The sequence below is a fragment of the Periophthalmus magnuspinnatus genome, chromosome 14 (assembly GCF_009829125.3).
Source record: "Periophthalmus magnuspinnatus isolate fPerMag1 chromosome 14, fPerMag1.2.pri, whole genome shotgun sequence".
Lineage (NCBI taxonomy): Eukaryota > Metazoa > Chordata > Actinopteri > Gobiiformes > Gobiidae > Periophthalmus > Periophthalmus magnuspinnatus.
In genome coordinates this window covers 28,214,282-28,229,004 of record NC_047139.1, presented here as the reverse complement: position 1 = coordinate 28,229,004, position 14,723 = coordinate 28,214,282, and the positions used below count along the sequence as shown (strand labels likewise).

Here is a 14,723-nt window from a genome sequence, read left to right as displayed (position 1 = left end):
CAATGAAAGACCCTGCGCTGGTTGTTGTAGCGCGGTGTTAGGTGCAACTTTCCTCTTGGTTTAGGCTTCCCGGGCGGTGTCATACATGGAGGAAAGGTGAGCTGTGGACACTGGATACTCCCGCAGGGTGTAAGAGACACAAATGTACGATCAGGACTGGAAATGATGAAATGATTATCTACCGCTGTTGTGTAAAAGGCTGGAGGCAGTTTGACCCCTGGGCCTGTCAACTAGGTCAAAATACTAATGTGTGATGTGTTGACATGTTCATTATTGTAACAGTGGAGGAAACTGATACTGTAGCCTGGATCTGTCCATAATCTATCTTTCTGCTGTTGCCAAGTTTTTCTTATTCCATCAACACGTCCAATGCTCCTTTGTGTTAAAAACTATAGTTGTTTACCTTAGCACTATATAAACTACGCACCTAACAGCCTTAAGAGATTTATGAACTAAGAGCTCTGGGATAACTGTTGTATTTTATTTAATCATTTATTATTTCTTTTATCAGAATTTTTACATTGCAAGATTGTTTTATTTTTGCATGATAGGTAAACTAAAAAAAAACATTGAAGGTAGTTAAGACTTTTTATTTTTTCGTCACATTTCCATGCCATTAAGATAAAAATAAAGTAATCAATTTCTTCTAAAGTTCACTCTTCACTGTAATTGGTTAAATACAGACGTCACTCACTCGGAGCCTTACAGAGGCTAACCAGTAGTAGGTGGGGAAAAGTGTTAGTATTTGTGGGGAAATAGTGAATCACAATATGAGCAGATCACAGGGATGAGATCACACTTTGATTGTTGATGTTGATGACCATATAGTAGAAGTGAATCGACTAAACTTCTTGGATGTGAGATAAAACGTCTTTACACATATCCCCTCACCACCTCAGCCCTTCACCCTCTCACCCCCTCACCCCCCCCCCACACCCCCTCACCCCCTCACCCACTCACCCCCTTACCCCCTCACCCTCTCACCTCACTGCAGTCTAGCCATCTTAATCTTAGTCTAGTAGTGTCAATGCACTCAAAATAAAACATCTTAAAGCCTATTTGTAGATGGCATTGTCTATAATATATTTAAATTAGATCGAAGTATGTGTTAAAATATGACCAAAGTAAAATTACAGACATAAATTAATATAAAACATTCTGGCTATAAATCAATATTTGTGTGCAAATTCTACTCTAAAGCAAATAACAATATCATAAATAAATACATTTCTAAATCTTCTCTATATTCTCATATTTTTTGTGGAATAGAATTGTAAAAAAGGCCTACTGTTACTTCAATTTACAAATACATAAGAGGTAAAAAGTATGGATGTAAAAGTATGTATATGAGTATACCTGCCCTATAGAAGTACTCAAAAAGTTGGGTATGCTATAAAGTTGGGTCCTTATTCAACTTTGTATTTATCTTTCTGCTGTTTTAAAACAGTTGTGCTGTATCTGGAGAGTCATTCAGTCTGAATCACAGTCTGTGCACACTCACTGACGTTACAAGTATCAAACTAAAATACAGTGCACCACAAAAATCAAGGAATCACTTTGCATTAGCATGTATGATTAGGTGTCAGGTGATTCATGAGGTAGTGCACGAAGACAGCAAGATTTTACAACCGCTCTGAATAATTGAACAGGCAAGGTTACTCAATCGCCATGACCTCAGTGTGTTTTACTACAATGAAAGAGCTTTTTTCTTTGGTTAATACGAACTTGAAGAATACATTTTCTAACCAAATATTTTTGGCTTACAATAGAAAACTGAAATAGGTTTTGAGAGGGTTGGATGAGGTCAGGTGGAGTTTCCATGGCAACCTCTTCAAGATTACTAAACAGAGCTTATGAATGATAGTGAAGCATAGAAAATGACTGATGAATAGATCTGAATTTATCCATATAATAGGCTAATAATCTTAAATCTAAAATATGTCACTTTGGCATGAGTGTAAAAGAAGCATATATGCTATGTATATTTGAGCTCATTCAACTCAAGTGAATTGGTAAAATTGGTTTTAAAAGTAGGCTGTACATGTATTTTTGTAAGTTATACTGTATCAATGAAATGCATGCGTAAGTTTCAATATTTCTTATAAACTGCTACACAGTAGGCCTACATGTTCATTTTCTTTAGGCCTAATTAACCTAAGAGATCATAAGAGTGAATGATAGATGTGTGTGCCTGCCCCAGCTGAAGATTTGCTATCCTTGTGGACTTGTGTTGAATTAGCAGTTGAAGATAAGTAAATTAATCATGTTTTTAGACAACATTTAAGTAGAACATGATTGGCTTTGAGTATAATACATTTTTGTTATAATTTGGGATTAAGGTCTGTGTTGATACTTAGGATGCATTGTCATTTGTTAAATACTATGTGATTTATTGCCATATTTAGGGAGACCTCAAAGGCTCTGTGAGCTATCCTGAAGCATAAGTGTGTCCCAGCTGGTGTCTGAGGAAACATGATCGAGAGGAGGGGCCTGTGCCATGATGAGGGGGTCGCAGTCATGACAACGGATGGAGCAGGAAGTAAACAGATGTCCATAAGCTGGCAGACAGGCCCAGAGTGGACACGCAACAGAGAGACAGGTGGACGAATGGGAACACACAGAGGCTGCGTATGGAGGGTTCAACTCCAGTCACAATGTGCTATACGTTAAACATATTAGACTATTCTTATCTATTTCATTAGCAAACCTTTCTTAGTTTTCTTTCAAATTGGCCTATGGATTAGGTTAGATTAGATAAAGTAAACTTTTTTGTTGTTGTTGTTGTTGTTGTTGTTGTAATATTTTCTTATTGATTCTAATAGTCTTATACTCCTGATGCCCAAGTATTACATTGTTATGATTGCAATATTATGCCAAACGTCCAGCTTTAGTTAGTTTCCTATCTTTTAACAGTATACACTGCTCCTCTTACAGAGTACTGCACCTAATCCTTTGACAAGCAGCTAACTCTGAGGGCAGGAAGTGAATGAGACACTGCCTCCTGGATGCTGTCAACATGACCTTGGCTGCCACTCCATTCTCAGCTGCTGTAGACTGTACAGAGGCAGCCCCCTGACCAGTGAAGCAATGGAGGAAAAAATTGCCACAACCGGTGAGATCAAAGTGGTTTGTCATGGTCACTGTGGGCCAAAGCTTTAATAACCTGGAATGTAAGGGTAAATATATAGTCTCCATACATGACTGAGGTTGAGTTTTGGAGTAATAATTAACAGCGGCTGTCCTTAGATAACTGTGTTGAATACTGTGACTGATGAGTCTCATGTGAATCCTGGTGGGCTCTGAAGGCACACAGATGAATGTGTCAATTAATGAATCAATAAATAATCAATAAAAGCTACAATTCAAGTGGTAAAATATTACATACAGCAAACTGTACATTCTAATTTACTTTGAATTATTTTTTTCAGTTCAGTAACTTTACGGTCACTTTGGATAATGAAGCCTGTATGTTTCTCTAATCTACTTTCTTTATGTTTTATATTGATGCTGTTTGGGCATCTGTTGCTTGCAGGCACGCCTTTTTTGGTGGTGGGTCGGCAAACAGTCATGCTTTGCCTAGCATTTTCCTCAGAATACTTTGAAAAACATGCATTCTTAGGGGAAGCAGGCTCGCCTGTCAACAGAGCTGACCTGTAGCTTGGCCTGGTGCCATTACCTGTTTGTCTCTGTGAAGATAGATAAGGTAAATGCCATACTTTGGAACATTCCAGGGAAATCAATAACATATCCATGGAGACAAACTTGTGGCAGACCCTCTGTCAGAGCTTAGAGCCTTTATGATGACTAATTATATACTAATACTAATATACTAATATCATATACTAATTATATTATATCCTTCCTTAAATTACCAAGAGTTTGTTTTTCATATTGTCAAATACTTCTAAAATAGGCTGAAGACTCCTTTACCAGCATATTTCCCAAAATAATGATTAAACTTTCCACGTGACCACAGAACTTTCCCTATGAGCACAGCCTGACTCAGACTGTGTGATGCTGCTGTTCCAGGAAGAGCTGATGGTCCCAGCAGCAGGGCCGGTGTGTAGTGTATGTTAATGAGCGCTCAGTCAAACAAAGCTTCATCATCTGCTCTGAAGTCCATTCACTACCAGGAACCCCAGAGAGGATCTACCCTGACAGCTTAATACTGATAATACTGCACAGCTGTGGCCGGAGACAAATGAGACACTCTGGGTGACGTCACACTAAAGACATGATGCTGTGGACAATGTACATTTTGCTGATTCATAATTTTGACTCACAAATGTTTACTTTACCTCTGGTCGTAAAAGTGTGAACATCTTCCTGTTCTCACAAATCAACTTGAAACCAGTTTAACAGTGAACACATGAGTCAGTCTGGTGAGCACACATGGGCTGGAATGCTAATCTTAAAATGCAACAACAAAACCTAAACAGGACTAAAAGGTCTAAGGCAAGCCCTTACCACAGTTACTCCTGACTTTAAAGGGGACACATTATGCCTTAATGGAGGCAGAATGTATGACTTCATGAGTGTTTAACTGTGTTCCCTCATCTTTAGCTTACTCAGAGTTGTATTTTAATAGATTCGGGCAAATTGAAATAATCCTGTATTGTCCTGCATTTGAGTTCTCAGAATTTTGTTTTTGTTTTCACCTTGTTTTTTTCTTTGCCCACATCCCTGTAGTGTATTGTGATCACTGGATTATACACATATTCAGCAATCTTCAGTAGCCATTCAAAAATCTGTGATGTTTTAGATCAATGTTGCATTTCACAGTGAACAAAATATCAAATAATCATCTTCCAGGAAAAGTACAATGGGCCTCGATCATGAAGCGCTCTTATGAACACTTTTGACATTCACAAAATGTTTTCTTAACTGAAAATGTTCTTCTAGAAGAACAAATTCAGCTGTTTTAGAATATTACTACTCTAATAATGCAACACAAAATTATAATTCCTCCATGATTGTAAGTTATATCATTTCTTAAATTAGTTGTCATAAAAAATAGTTTTGGAGATCATGCGATTTGGCTGGTTTGTGAATCTGACACAGACTTCTCTCAGCATCTTAATGTGGAAGTTGCAAACATTTTTAAAAGAAAACATTGATGAATGAGGCCCATTATGTCCAAAACAAACCAAAACTAGATTAGAGTAAAATAAAGAAAAAATCCTGGTAAAGCCAGAAATGATCACAGACTTCATTTGGAGAAAATGGTTTGAAGAGTCCAGTCTGAATCCAAAAGCTGTTTTAAATCACTGCGTGGGCAGTCGTCATCTCAAGTAGCTTTGTCTGCACCATAGTTCCTCTAATAAGGGGGTGTTACAGGCAGATAACAGGGGGAGAGGGGGTGCCCTGTCCACAGACACAGCTAATAGCAGAGAGTCAGATGTCCCGCTGGCATCTTGGCAGGGCCATGAGGACCACGAAGGCGGGTATAGTCTAAACTCCCATTATGTCACAAGTGTGGAAAACCTCTAATCGGACTACTGAACAGAGGAAGGCTGACACTGCAGAGGACTTCAAACACAACTGCACAAAGGGCAGCGTTTAATGTTCTGATATACATACATAGTTTGTTGTATTAACTGTTTAAATATAGGTTAGGAGCTGTGTGGATGAGAAAAGCCGCACTGAGAGCCACTAATATGTAAAATGGCACGACACCAGTGGTGCTTTTTAAATAACATGGCAGATATATCTGTGTCATCATTATCCATAACTGTTTTCACCTTCATTTGTAACTAAAGGTGTATCACCCTTTCTTTGGCAAAGGGTAGGAACAACCTTAAAAGAAGAACAATTCTAGTTTTTTTGTTTTTTGTCTTTGTTTTTTTTTTTCTTCCTAGTTTAAGACAGAAGTTTGGGCTCTGGCAGTAGACTTATATGTCATAGATTTACAAATACATGTCTATTTTGTTCAATATATTTCTTGTTGGTCAAAGTGAGAGTTTTCCTGGATGGCAGAGAAATGGTTTGACAGATGATGTTCATATTAAGGAGGTCAGATTGGTACTAAAGATAACATGTGGTCCAGTTTCTGTGTCTTTGATTCAGTAATGATGTAATGAAAGTATAGCCCATATTAGGCCTTTAAAACGTGCGCTATTTCCATCTCATAATAGTGTGGGCTGGTCCTCTATTGTGAGACCAGCAAAACCCCTCACATGTGATACATGCTGTAATATAGTATTGCAAAAAAGATATGAAAACATACACAGAATGTGAGCTTTATAGCTGTATTTTTGAGTCTACATGATTTCATCTTCGAGAATAACAATAAATAACAATAATAAGGCGACAGGCCGAAGCAGGTGTCATAACTGTGATCAGAAACTGCATGTTGTCCCTGTGTTTCTTCAAACTCAAGAATGTTAGTGATCTGTTGAACTGGTGTAAATGCTGCTAGTGCGCCATCTGCTGGATACCTAAGGTGGTGCGAACTTTGGAAAGATGTGTGTGTTTGGTGGCATATTGTGGTCAACTCTTTTTACTTTGTAACAACAAAGAAGTTCTATTGCAATGTAGACATTTTTTGTGAAACTAGTGGGCTGCTACCTCAGAGGGTAGCGCGTGCTTCTACCCGAGGCGATACAGCCAAACATTGACTTTCCCAAAGTCCTGATCTGTGACAAAGTGCCATGTTTTGGAACACTTACGCTACTCTGCACGTGTCCATAGCCTGGGGTTGTGGTTTTATGGGACATGGTAAGGACCTCAGAATGGTCCTCTAGATACTTTTCAAAGTAAAAGTATGGGACAAAACAGTTTCACACTTTCTATATCTTCGCCTTAAATTAGCACACATGAGTCCACATAGATAAATACATACAGTGCTAGTTTGCTTCTTACATATCCATCATGTGCACACAAAGCTTAACTTTGAAAGGAACTCTCCGGAAGCTTCGCTCAAAGCATCCCAGCTTGACTGTCAGACGCCATGGAGCGTGAGGACGCACTGTCCCGCAGGCGCAGTTTTGGTGCTGTGAAACTCGCGTGTTAAATCTCTCCTGTCCCGCTCTTTGTTTTGGTCCTGAGTTTTCCCGGAGAACACATATTTGTGAAGATGTCCGTGGATGAGACGTCCGTGTTCCGCCCGTTCAAAGTGATCGCGCTGCTGTGCGTGTTTCTGGCTCTGTGTCTGGACGTGGTGGCTCTGCTCAGTCCAGCTTGGGTCACGGCGGAGCACTTCTCCTTGTCCCTGTGGGAGTCCTGCACACTGTCCGAGGCTCGCAGCGTAGGACAGGAGCCGGAGTGGAGCTGCTTTTCCACGCTCACCTCTGGTATGGGGTTCACTTGGTCCCGTTATGTTTGAGTATGTTTGGTTTAGTTTGTGATGGAGGGTGTTATTTTGTTCTTTGTTAAGGATTATAGTCTTTATACTGGAAGTATTTATCTGCATCTTTGCGTCTTATAAACAGTTACTTGTATTAAGCTATATGTGACCGACTTCACAATAAGAGTCAAATTACATTTGATAAACTGACTGCACATTAAGAGTCCTTTCTCCAGTGGGTCCAGCTGCAGGAAGAGGTTCTGTGGCATTCCTCAGTTTCCATGTTTCATACCAGAGCTATGACGTGCTGCTGTCAGGATAATACACATTGTGATGTTTGGATAGGATGCTGAAAAGAGACTGAACTAAAGTCAATAAATTACATAAGTGTATTTATGTGCAACATTTTGAGGACTTTTTCCCATTCAAAAGATAAAATATTGAGTTTTAACTTGTTAATCGCTATGGCAATGGTCCTAATTTTTCATAATTTTGAAACATGGATATGTTTACATGAGCTTTTTTAGTTTATGAACTTAGAACATCTTGAACATCCTCTTGCTTCCTGGCAGGTTGTCTTTTGTCCATCATAACAGATGCTTAAACCTTCTCTTCTCTTCTCTGGGGACAATCAGCTTTGAATGAACAGATTTCAAATACCTCTGCTCTCCCATCTTAATCCCAACTCGTGCCAGAAAATTAAACCCCAATGCTAAAACGTGTTACAAAATATTGGGAGAAAAACACGCGGGTGTGGTTGAGCGTGGTCTAATATTTTGGAATGTGTTTTGCTAAAAGGGGGTGGGTCAGTCTTTGAGGGTGCACTGGCCTCATTGAGCAGTGAAGGGATGTGTTGGGGCAAGGCAAACCTACTATGTACATAAATCTTTCCCAGGATTCTTCTCTTTCAGTTTATTTTTGTAGTGAAGTAATCTGACACTTGGAGCATAACCGTGTGTGTGTGACTGTGTGACTCTGGACTATTATAGTGTAGTTTTACAGAATTAGATGGATGTGGCATTTTCCTGAGTGGACTTCAGGAGTCCATCTGCATTTGGGCCATTGTCTCTTTTTGTCTCCAAGACAAATGAAACAAAAGCCCAGAGGACAATGGGGAAGCTTCATCAAGTCTTCTTTAGAGCTGAGTCCTTGGAGGTCAGAATATTTGTGAGGTATCAAAGAGGATCTGGACAAAGGGAATGAGAAGGATGAGACACACAGAGAATAGAAGGTGGCTGTATAAGACCTTTTTTTTTTCTTCTAATAAAAATGCAAGACCATATAAGGGACACAATTGGCCGGGTAAATTAAAAAAGAAGACTATACAGACATAATAGACCTTTGTATAAGAAATGGCTCAGTTGTGTCATGCACTGTATAAAAGGTAAATAGATTAGTAAATGAAAGGAATGCACATGAATAATAACAATTGTCAGCACTTTAATTCACATAATAACAGCTTTCCATAAGTTTTCAAATACTCAAACCTCCCATAAGAGGATTAGGCTGCATCTATCAATAACATGTTGATTGTTTAATCCCTGCACTCTCCATAACAGCATGTCTCTTCATAAACATAGTTAAACATGTTGGCAGTGTTGTTCTGTCTGGCTGTTCATTGTGTGGTGTTTGTCAGCACAGCAGTTCATTTCAACAGCAGTGGTGAATCGGTCTTTTGTTGGGACGTTGATGCCTTTGCCCCCCTTTAACCTGTGTGTCCCTGTCCCGTAGACTGGCAGATTGCCACTCTGGTGCTGCTTGTGGCAGGGGCAGTTGCGACTCTGGTGGCATTTTCTGTGGCACTCATCTCTCTTTGCCACGGGACGCACAGACGACACTATCGGACGGTGGCTGTGTTCCTCTTCACGTCAGGTACAAACCCTTGATATAGAACAAAGCAATGAAGTTATTGGTTTGATGGGGCCAGCAAATTGTACAATTATTTTAGTGACTCTTTTTTTTTTGAGTGATTACTTTACATTTAAATATACTATTATTACATTGCACTGTATGATTTTTGGGCATATTTTATGTAGAAAACACATCTTTATATTTTCAAATAATGTACTTCTGGCAATGTATCCCAAAATAAATCTTTATATATATATAAATCTTTTTCAAAATTATAAGACCATATTTCTCTGGACTCATTTTGAGTCATTTTACCAGTATTTTTTACCTTCAGATCATTATAAAGTTAGTGTCAACACACATTGGTATCACAGGCTCCACAGTACTTTCTCTTTTGGGCTGCACTCTTGGACAGTTCCAGCCCGCTCTGACATCAACCACAACAATTTCCAGAGAGTGTTTTTTCCAGTACGGGCATTTATGTTTCTGAATTAGGCACGTTGGCTGAGCTCACATTTTCTGTGGTAAAGAAGCTGGAAAGCTGCTGGAGTTTGAGCCAAGAAAAAGTAAGCCTCAGAATCTGCAGACTTACCACATTAGTAAAGTCACTGAGAGACACCCAGTGCTGTGGCATTTTTGGGTGCTGTTCAGAATGTTGATTCATACTTTCTTTAAAACATATTTGGAACATCTACTATGATACAGCCATTAGCGATGTTTTTCTTTCTCTACTTCAATATCACAATGAACCAGTAACACCATGACACTGCTTGACTTAAGTCACCTCAGCTTCCTCAGTCAAGTTACAGAAAATACATTTATGAATATTGAATCAACAATTTTACCACTTTTTGTGCATGTCAAAATTTTGCATTAGGCACTGGTTTATGTAATGGTTATAACAGCTGTATTGTCTTCTTTGACAATCTCTGCTGGAAGCTTTTGTGTCACACCCACAATGTCATAATAGACATTGAACAGAATGTACGGAACACTCACTAAATGTTCACAGACTGTATTAAAGCGAAAACTCTGGTAATCAACTTGCATAACCAACTTGTGAGACCATTTCCAACTGCAACACTCTCTAAAAAACTCAGTTTTTTTAGTGTTGAAAATTTGTCATTTTTAAGCTAATTATTAACAGCCTATCAGAACCCAAATGTGTTAGAATATGCTGTCAATTGCTAACAGAAGACTTCTCAAATCAAATGAATATAAAAAATACAAAAAATGTTGATCTCCATGTCAATTGTTGAAATGGAGGCTTACGTTTTAATTCTTGGTCTCCATTTCCTTGAAGGGCGTTATAAAAGTGCAGTCTTGGGTTTATTTTGTGTCTAAGACAGAAGTCACAAAGGAGTTAGTGTTAGCGCTCGCAGTGGGTGCTGTGTTATTCTTTCCGGTGTGTAATTACCCGGTGAGAAACAGGCCTCTCTATGGAACACAGTCTTGGGAGCAGTGGAATGTGATGTCATGTGAATGATAGCTTAAACATTATATTTCGGGGCTCAATATTTATCATGTGTACATTTTCTTTCAGATTTTTTTTTATAACACAGTAATATTTAAGTTGTAGAATAAGTAACTTCTATTGTTAATTATTATTGGTTAATTCTGCTATTTATTTGTTGTGGCTCATGCCTTTTAATTATAATGTATATTTAAATCATGATTTACAGAGACAACCCTGTTTTATTGTTATTCTGTCAGTGACATAAAGTCAATCAATTATTGTTTAAGGCCTTATTTTTCTGTAGCTATATATACTGCCTTTAAATTGTGTTATTGTGACAGGCCTAGGTGGGACTGTGTTAAAACTACTTTGACTTTGGGGCTGTGACTGCATGGGATATATTTTCTGTCCCGAAATCTGACCTGAACGGACTGTAAAGCCGTGGGGCGCACTACAGTGGTGCCACATTCCTGGACATCCAGTGCTCTGTGTGTTTAGGAAGGAAAGGTGGGACGCTTTTCCTGAGAGTCACTTAAAGAAAATGCACAGGATTTTAATGACTCAATTAGCACAATTACTACTGGGACAACTGACTAGACAGAGGAAATGACTCACTTCTGTTTACTGAGGGAACAAGAATAATTACAATTGTTCATGTTCTTACTATGTCCTTTTATGGCAGGAAGAAAAAAAACTGACAAGAATTTAAGGCATTTTGCACACCAATTGATTAACACAAAAATCACAGTAAAAACAAAACAGTGTAACCAGAGCAGATTCCAGTCACACCAATTACTACAGAATTTGATATTAGGAAAAAAACGTGTAGCTAAATTATTCTGGAAGTTGAGAAAAATATAATATAATAGTATAATATGTAATCATTTATTATTTATACTTTTACAGTAGCCAGGGTTCAGTAGGCAAAAATGTGTCACTCCACTGTTAGTCTTGAGGATGGCAAAGTCACTAGGAGGAGAGTGAATCCATCCTCATGTCCTCTAGATGTGGTGCCACATTCACTGTTTTCAAAGGCATTTAATCTTTTTGGCCCCCGTCATAAACATGGTTAACATATCTCTTGAAACAGGCTTGTTTCTAAGCTCCTACAAACAAGCTGTGCTTAGTCCTGTTTTAAAGAAACCAAACTTGGATCAGTCTGAGGCAAAAAATTATAGGCCAATTTCAAAATTGACTTTTTTATCAAAAAATCTTGAAACGGGTGGTGGCAAGACAGTTAACAGATTTCTTGCATGGAAATAACTTACTTAATTCCCATTGGGCTTCATCAATAGGCATTCCACTGAGACGGCACTTCTGAAGGTTTCTAATGATATTCTGATGGTGGCAGACTGGTACAATGTTGGGTTTGTTAAACCTCACATCAGCTTTTAATACGGTAGACCACAAAACATTGGGTCATTTGCACAAAGACTTCTGGAATCTATGGGATAGTCCTTGATTGGTTTCCTCTTATTTCTATCAGTAATGTCAAGTATCACCCTTGTCCTGTGGTGTTCTGCAAGATTCAATTCTGGAGTCAGTTCTTTTTACGATTGGTCAAACTGTAAACTGTTTCAAGAATGTATCATATCATCTGTTTGCTCATGAAAAACAATTTTATTGTTCTTTTAAAGAAACAGTTGGATCGGCTAAGAAACACAAATGTTCAAATCATTAAATTTACTGTTACATTGTAAAATATATTACTCAAGTAGGAGTATGCAGTCCGAAAACCTACTTTGAGAGGTAACATTCCTTTCAAAAAATGTACTTAAATAAATGTAACTTACTGATGTAATGACCCATTTATGCACTTTTATTGATACGTTTGTATTGCTTTGTTCCAGTGGTGCTGCAGGCCTGTGCTCTGGTGTTGTATCCAATCAAATTCATCGATGGCACAGTTCTTCAGACTTACCATGAGTTCAACTGGGGCTACGGTTTGGGCTGGGGGGCCACTATCTTCATGTTGGGTGGGGGCATCCTCTTCTGCCTGCGTACCGACATCTACGAAGATGCCATGTACTGAGTCTGTTCAATGGCACCTGTGTGACAAAGGGTGTGCTTGATTTCCTCACCCTTCACTCCCTGCAGTCTACATGCAAGCACGCACCCATCCCTCTGTCCTATTTTTACACAGGGAAGAGGGTCTAATTTAGGACAGGCCTGTGCAGACTTCTACCCCTTCCAGGGTTCAGTGAATTCTGGGTAGGCACAGGGCACAGAAGCTGGATGTTTCTTTTTCAAATTGACCTGAATCTCTATTTTTAGAGAGACACAAACGTACATATCAGAGCTGAATGATGAACTTGCAATTATTTTTATGTATTTTGTTGAAAAATTGTGAGGCGTGTTATTAATGTATTTATATCTTTATTTTTCTTCTTATAGAAAAGTTGTTCTTGCTTGTGATATTATCTAAGACTTCTGCTTTAGAAATTGAAATAAGCACACTGTAATGTACAATATTGTAGGAGAAGTGACGTGTTAATAGTTTATGGACAATGTAAACGTGTACAGAGTATTTCTATATGAGAAAATAAACTTGAGTAGTTTAGTTTTGAGCAGGTGTGATATTATTATAGCTCTGCACTATGTGTATATGTTGACCTTTAACCTCAAAGATCTAAGAGTGAAGAGACTGGGACACATTCCTCTTGGTGTCCCCTTCATCCAGAGATGCACTAAGATCAGAGAGGTCAAACAGAGTGGCTCTCAGCTCTATCCTGCACTTGACCCCTTTGCTAAAGCTACACGTCAGTCTGAAGAGTATGTGCATGTCCACATACTGTACGTTCTGTAACATTATTAGCTATTGATCTATCCTCTTATTTCAAAGGCTGTCCTGAGTAGAGTCCTTGTGCGCTGCTTTCTTGCTTCTTTATTGACACATGTAAATGAGAGCGAATTCAATGTCATATCCACAAGCACAATAATGTTTTTAATAATTCCTTTTTCCAAGGCTGTGGTTACTTTTATTTTTAACACTATTCAAATATTTACTGAAGTAAATTTCTGTCAAAATCAGAAGTAGAAAAGACTACTACTAATGATAGCCAGGCTCTGCCCCCTCTGTCCCCTGTGACCCGTTTTGTAAACTGTGTAGACACAGCTCTTTGGGCCACGCCCAGTGCAGTGTATTATGCCATCTACTGTTGAGATTATGTAAGTGCAGTTAAATTTGACAGAAGTCACATTTCACAACTGAGTATTCAAGCTGAAACAAGAAATGTTGCCACAACAACTTTAATCAATGTCTAGATCTAGAGCATCACTCATTAACATTAATGATGCGTGCAATTATTACAAAGAATTTAATGGGTGTTTAGCAAATGGTCAAACCACCAAAACCATCAAAATTTACTTAGACCTTCTGGCCAAAGTCTGTTAAAAGCACAGTGCAAATAAGCCTTGGTTTACTTACTTATTTCAAAAGATTGCTAGTCAATTAAGCTAAATTGTCTAATAAAAATACATTACGGACATTGTAGATACTTTAAACCATTAAGAATAAGGACTCCTCAGATATTATTTTGTCACGTTCCACAGTTTAAAACCTCAGGTCTTTGAAGTCCATGTTTGGTAAAACTTGTCCCAGCTGTTGCACTCTGAATATACTGGTCACATTTCAGATTTCTGCTGCCTCTGTTAGCTGATAATAGTGAGAGTTTACATAATACACAATAAACATCATATAGTCGCATGTAGTGTCATAGATGTGCTGGATGACGGTGCATATGCTGACGCCCTGGTGCAGTAACTGTTCAGGCCCTGCGCTCTGTTCAATGCAGGGACAGATTCCAGTTACTGATCCTGGGGGACAAAGCAAGGCATGGAGGTCTCCTGGGTCTCCTTTTCATAAGTCTGAAAATTGTATCATGTTATGTACAAATATTAATAAACTCAAAACTTACATAGTTTGGAAAGTCCTCAGCCCATCTGTGTTTGGAACAGCAAAATGAACAGGACATCAACTCCCTGGCTATACATTAGCTTCACACCAAACTTCTATCAGGTCCTAGCTCCACCAAAATTACACATTAACCTGTGGGAAGTCCCATTTGGTAGGACTATCCCAAGTATAGAAGGTAGAACCCAAGTGAAGAATGGTTACACTGCATTTTCATC

At 38.6% G+C, this 14,723-nt stretch overlaps 1 protein-coding gene across 1 annotated transcript; it reads left to right on the top strand.

The window, feature by feature from the left end:
• The first annotated feature begins 6,930 nt into the window (after positions 1 to 6,930).
• On the top strand, positions 6,931 to 13,159 carry LOC117381341 (transmembrane protein 47-like). The gene is made up of 3 exons (XM_033978294.2): positions 6,931 to 7,292; positions 9,017 to 9,157; positions 12,443 to 13,159. Exons 1-3 carry the CDS (start codon positions 7,076 to 7,078, stop codon positions 12,622 to 12,624), a joined length of 540 nt encoding a protein of 179 aa, XP_033834185.1. The 5' UTR covers positions 6,931 to 7,075; the 3' UTR covers positions 12,625 to 13,159.
• Positions 13,160 to 14,723: the final 1,564 nt, after the last annotated feature.

Bases quoted from the DNA above. Each gene is read 5' to 3' on its own strand.
- LOC117381341 (XM_033978294.2), top strand. From the start codon at position 7,076: ATGTCCGTGGATGAGACGTCCGTGTTCCGCCCGTTCAAAGTGATCGCG. The intron at 7,293-9,016 runs GTATGGGGTTCA...CCTGTCCCGTAG, and splicing joins CTTTTCCACGCTCACCTCTG to ACTGGCAGATTGCCACTCTG. The intron at 9,158-12,442 runs GTACAAACCCTT...GCTTTGTTCCAG, and splicing joins TGTGTTCCTCTTCACGTCAG to TGGTGCTGCAGGCCTGTGCT.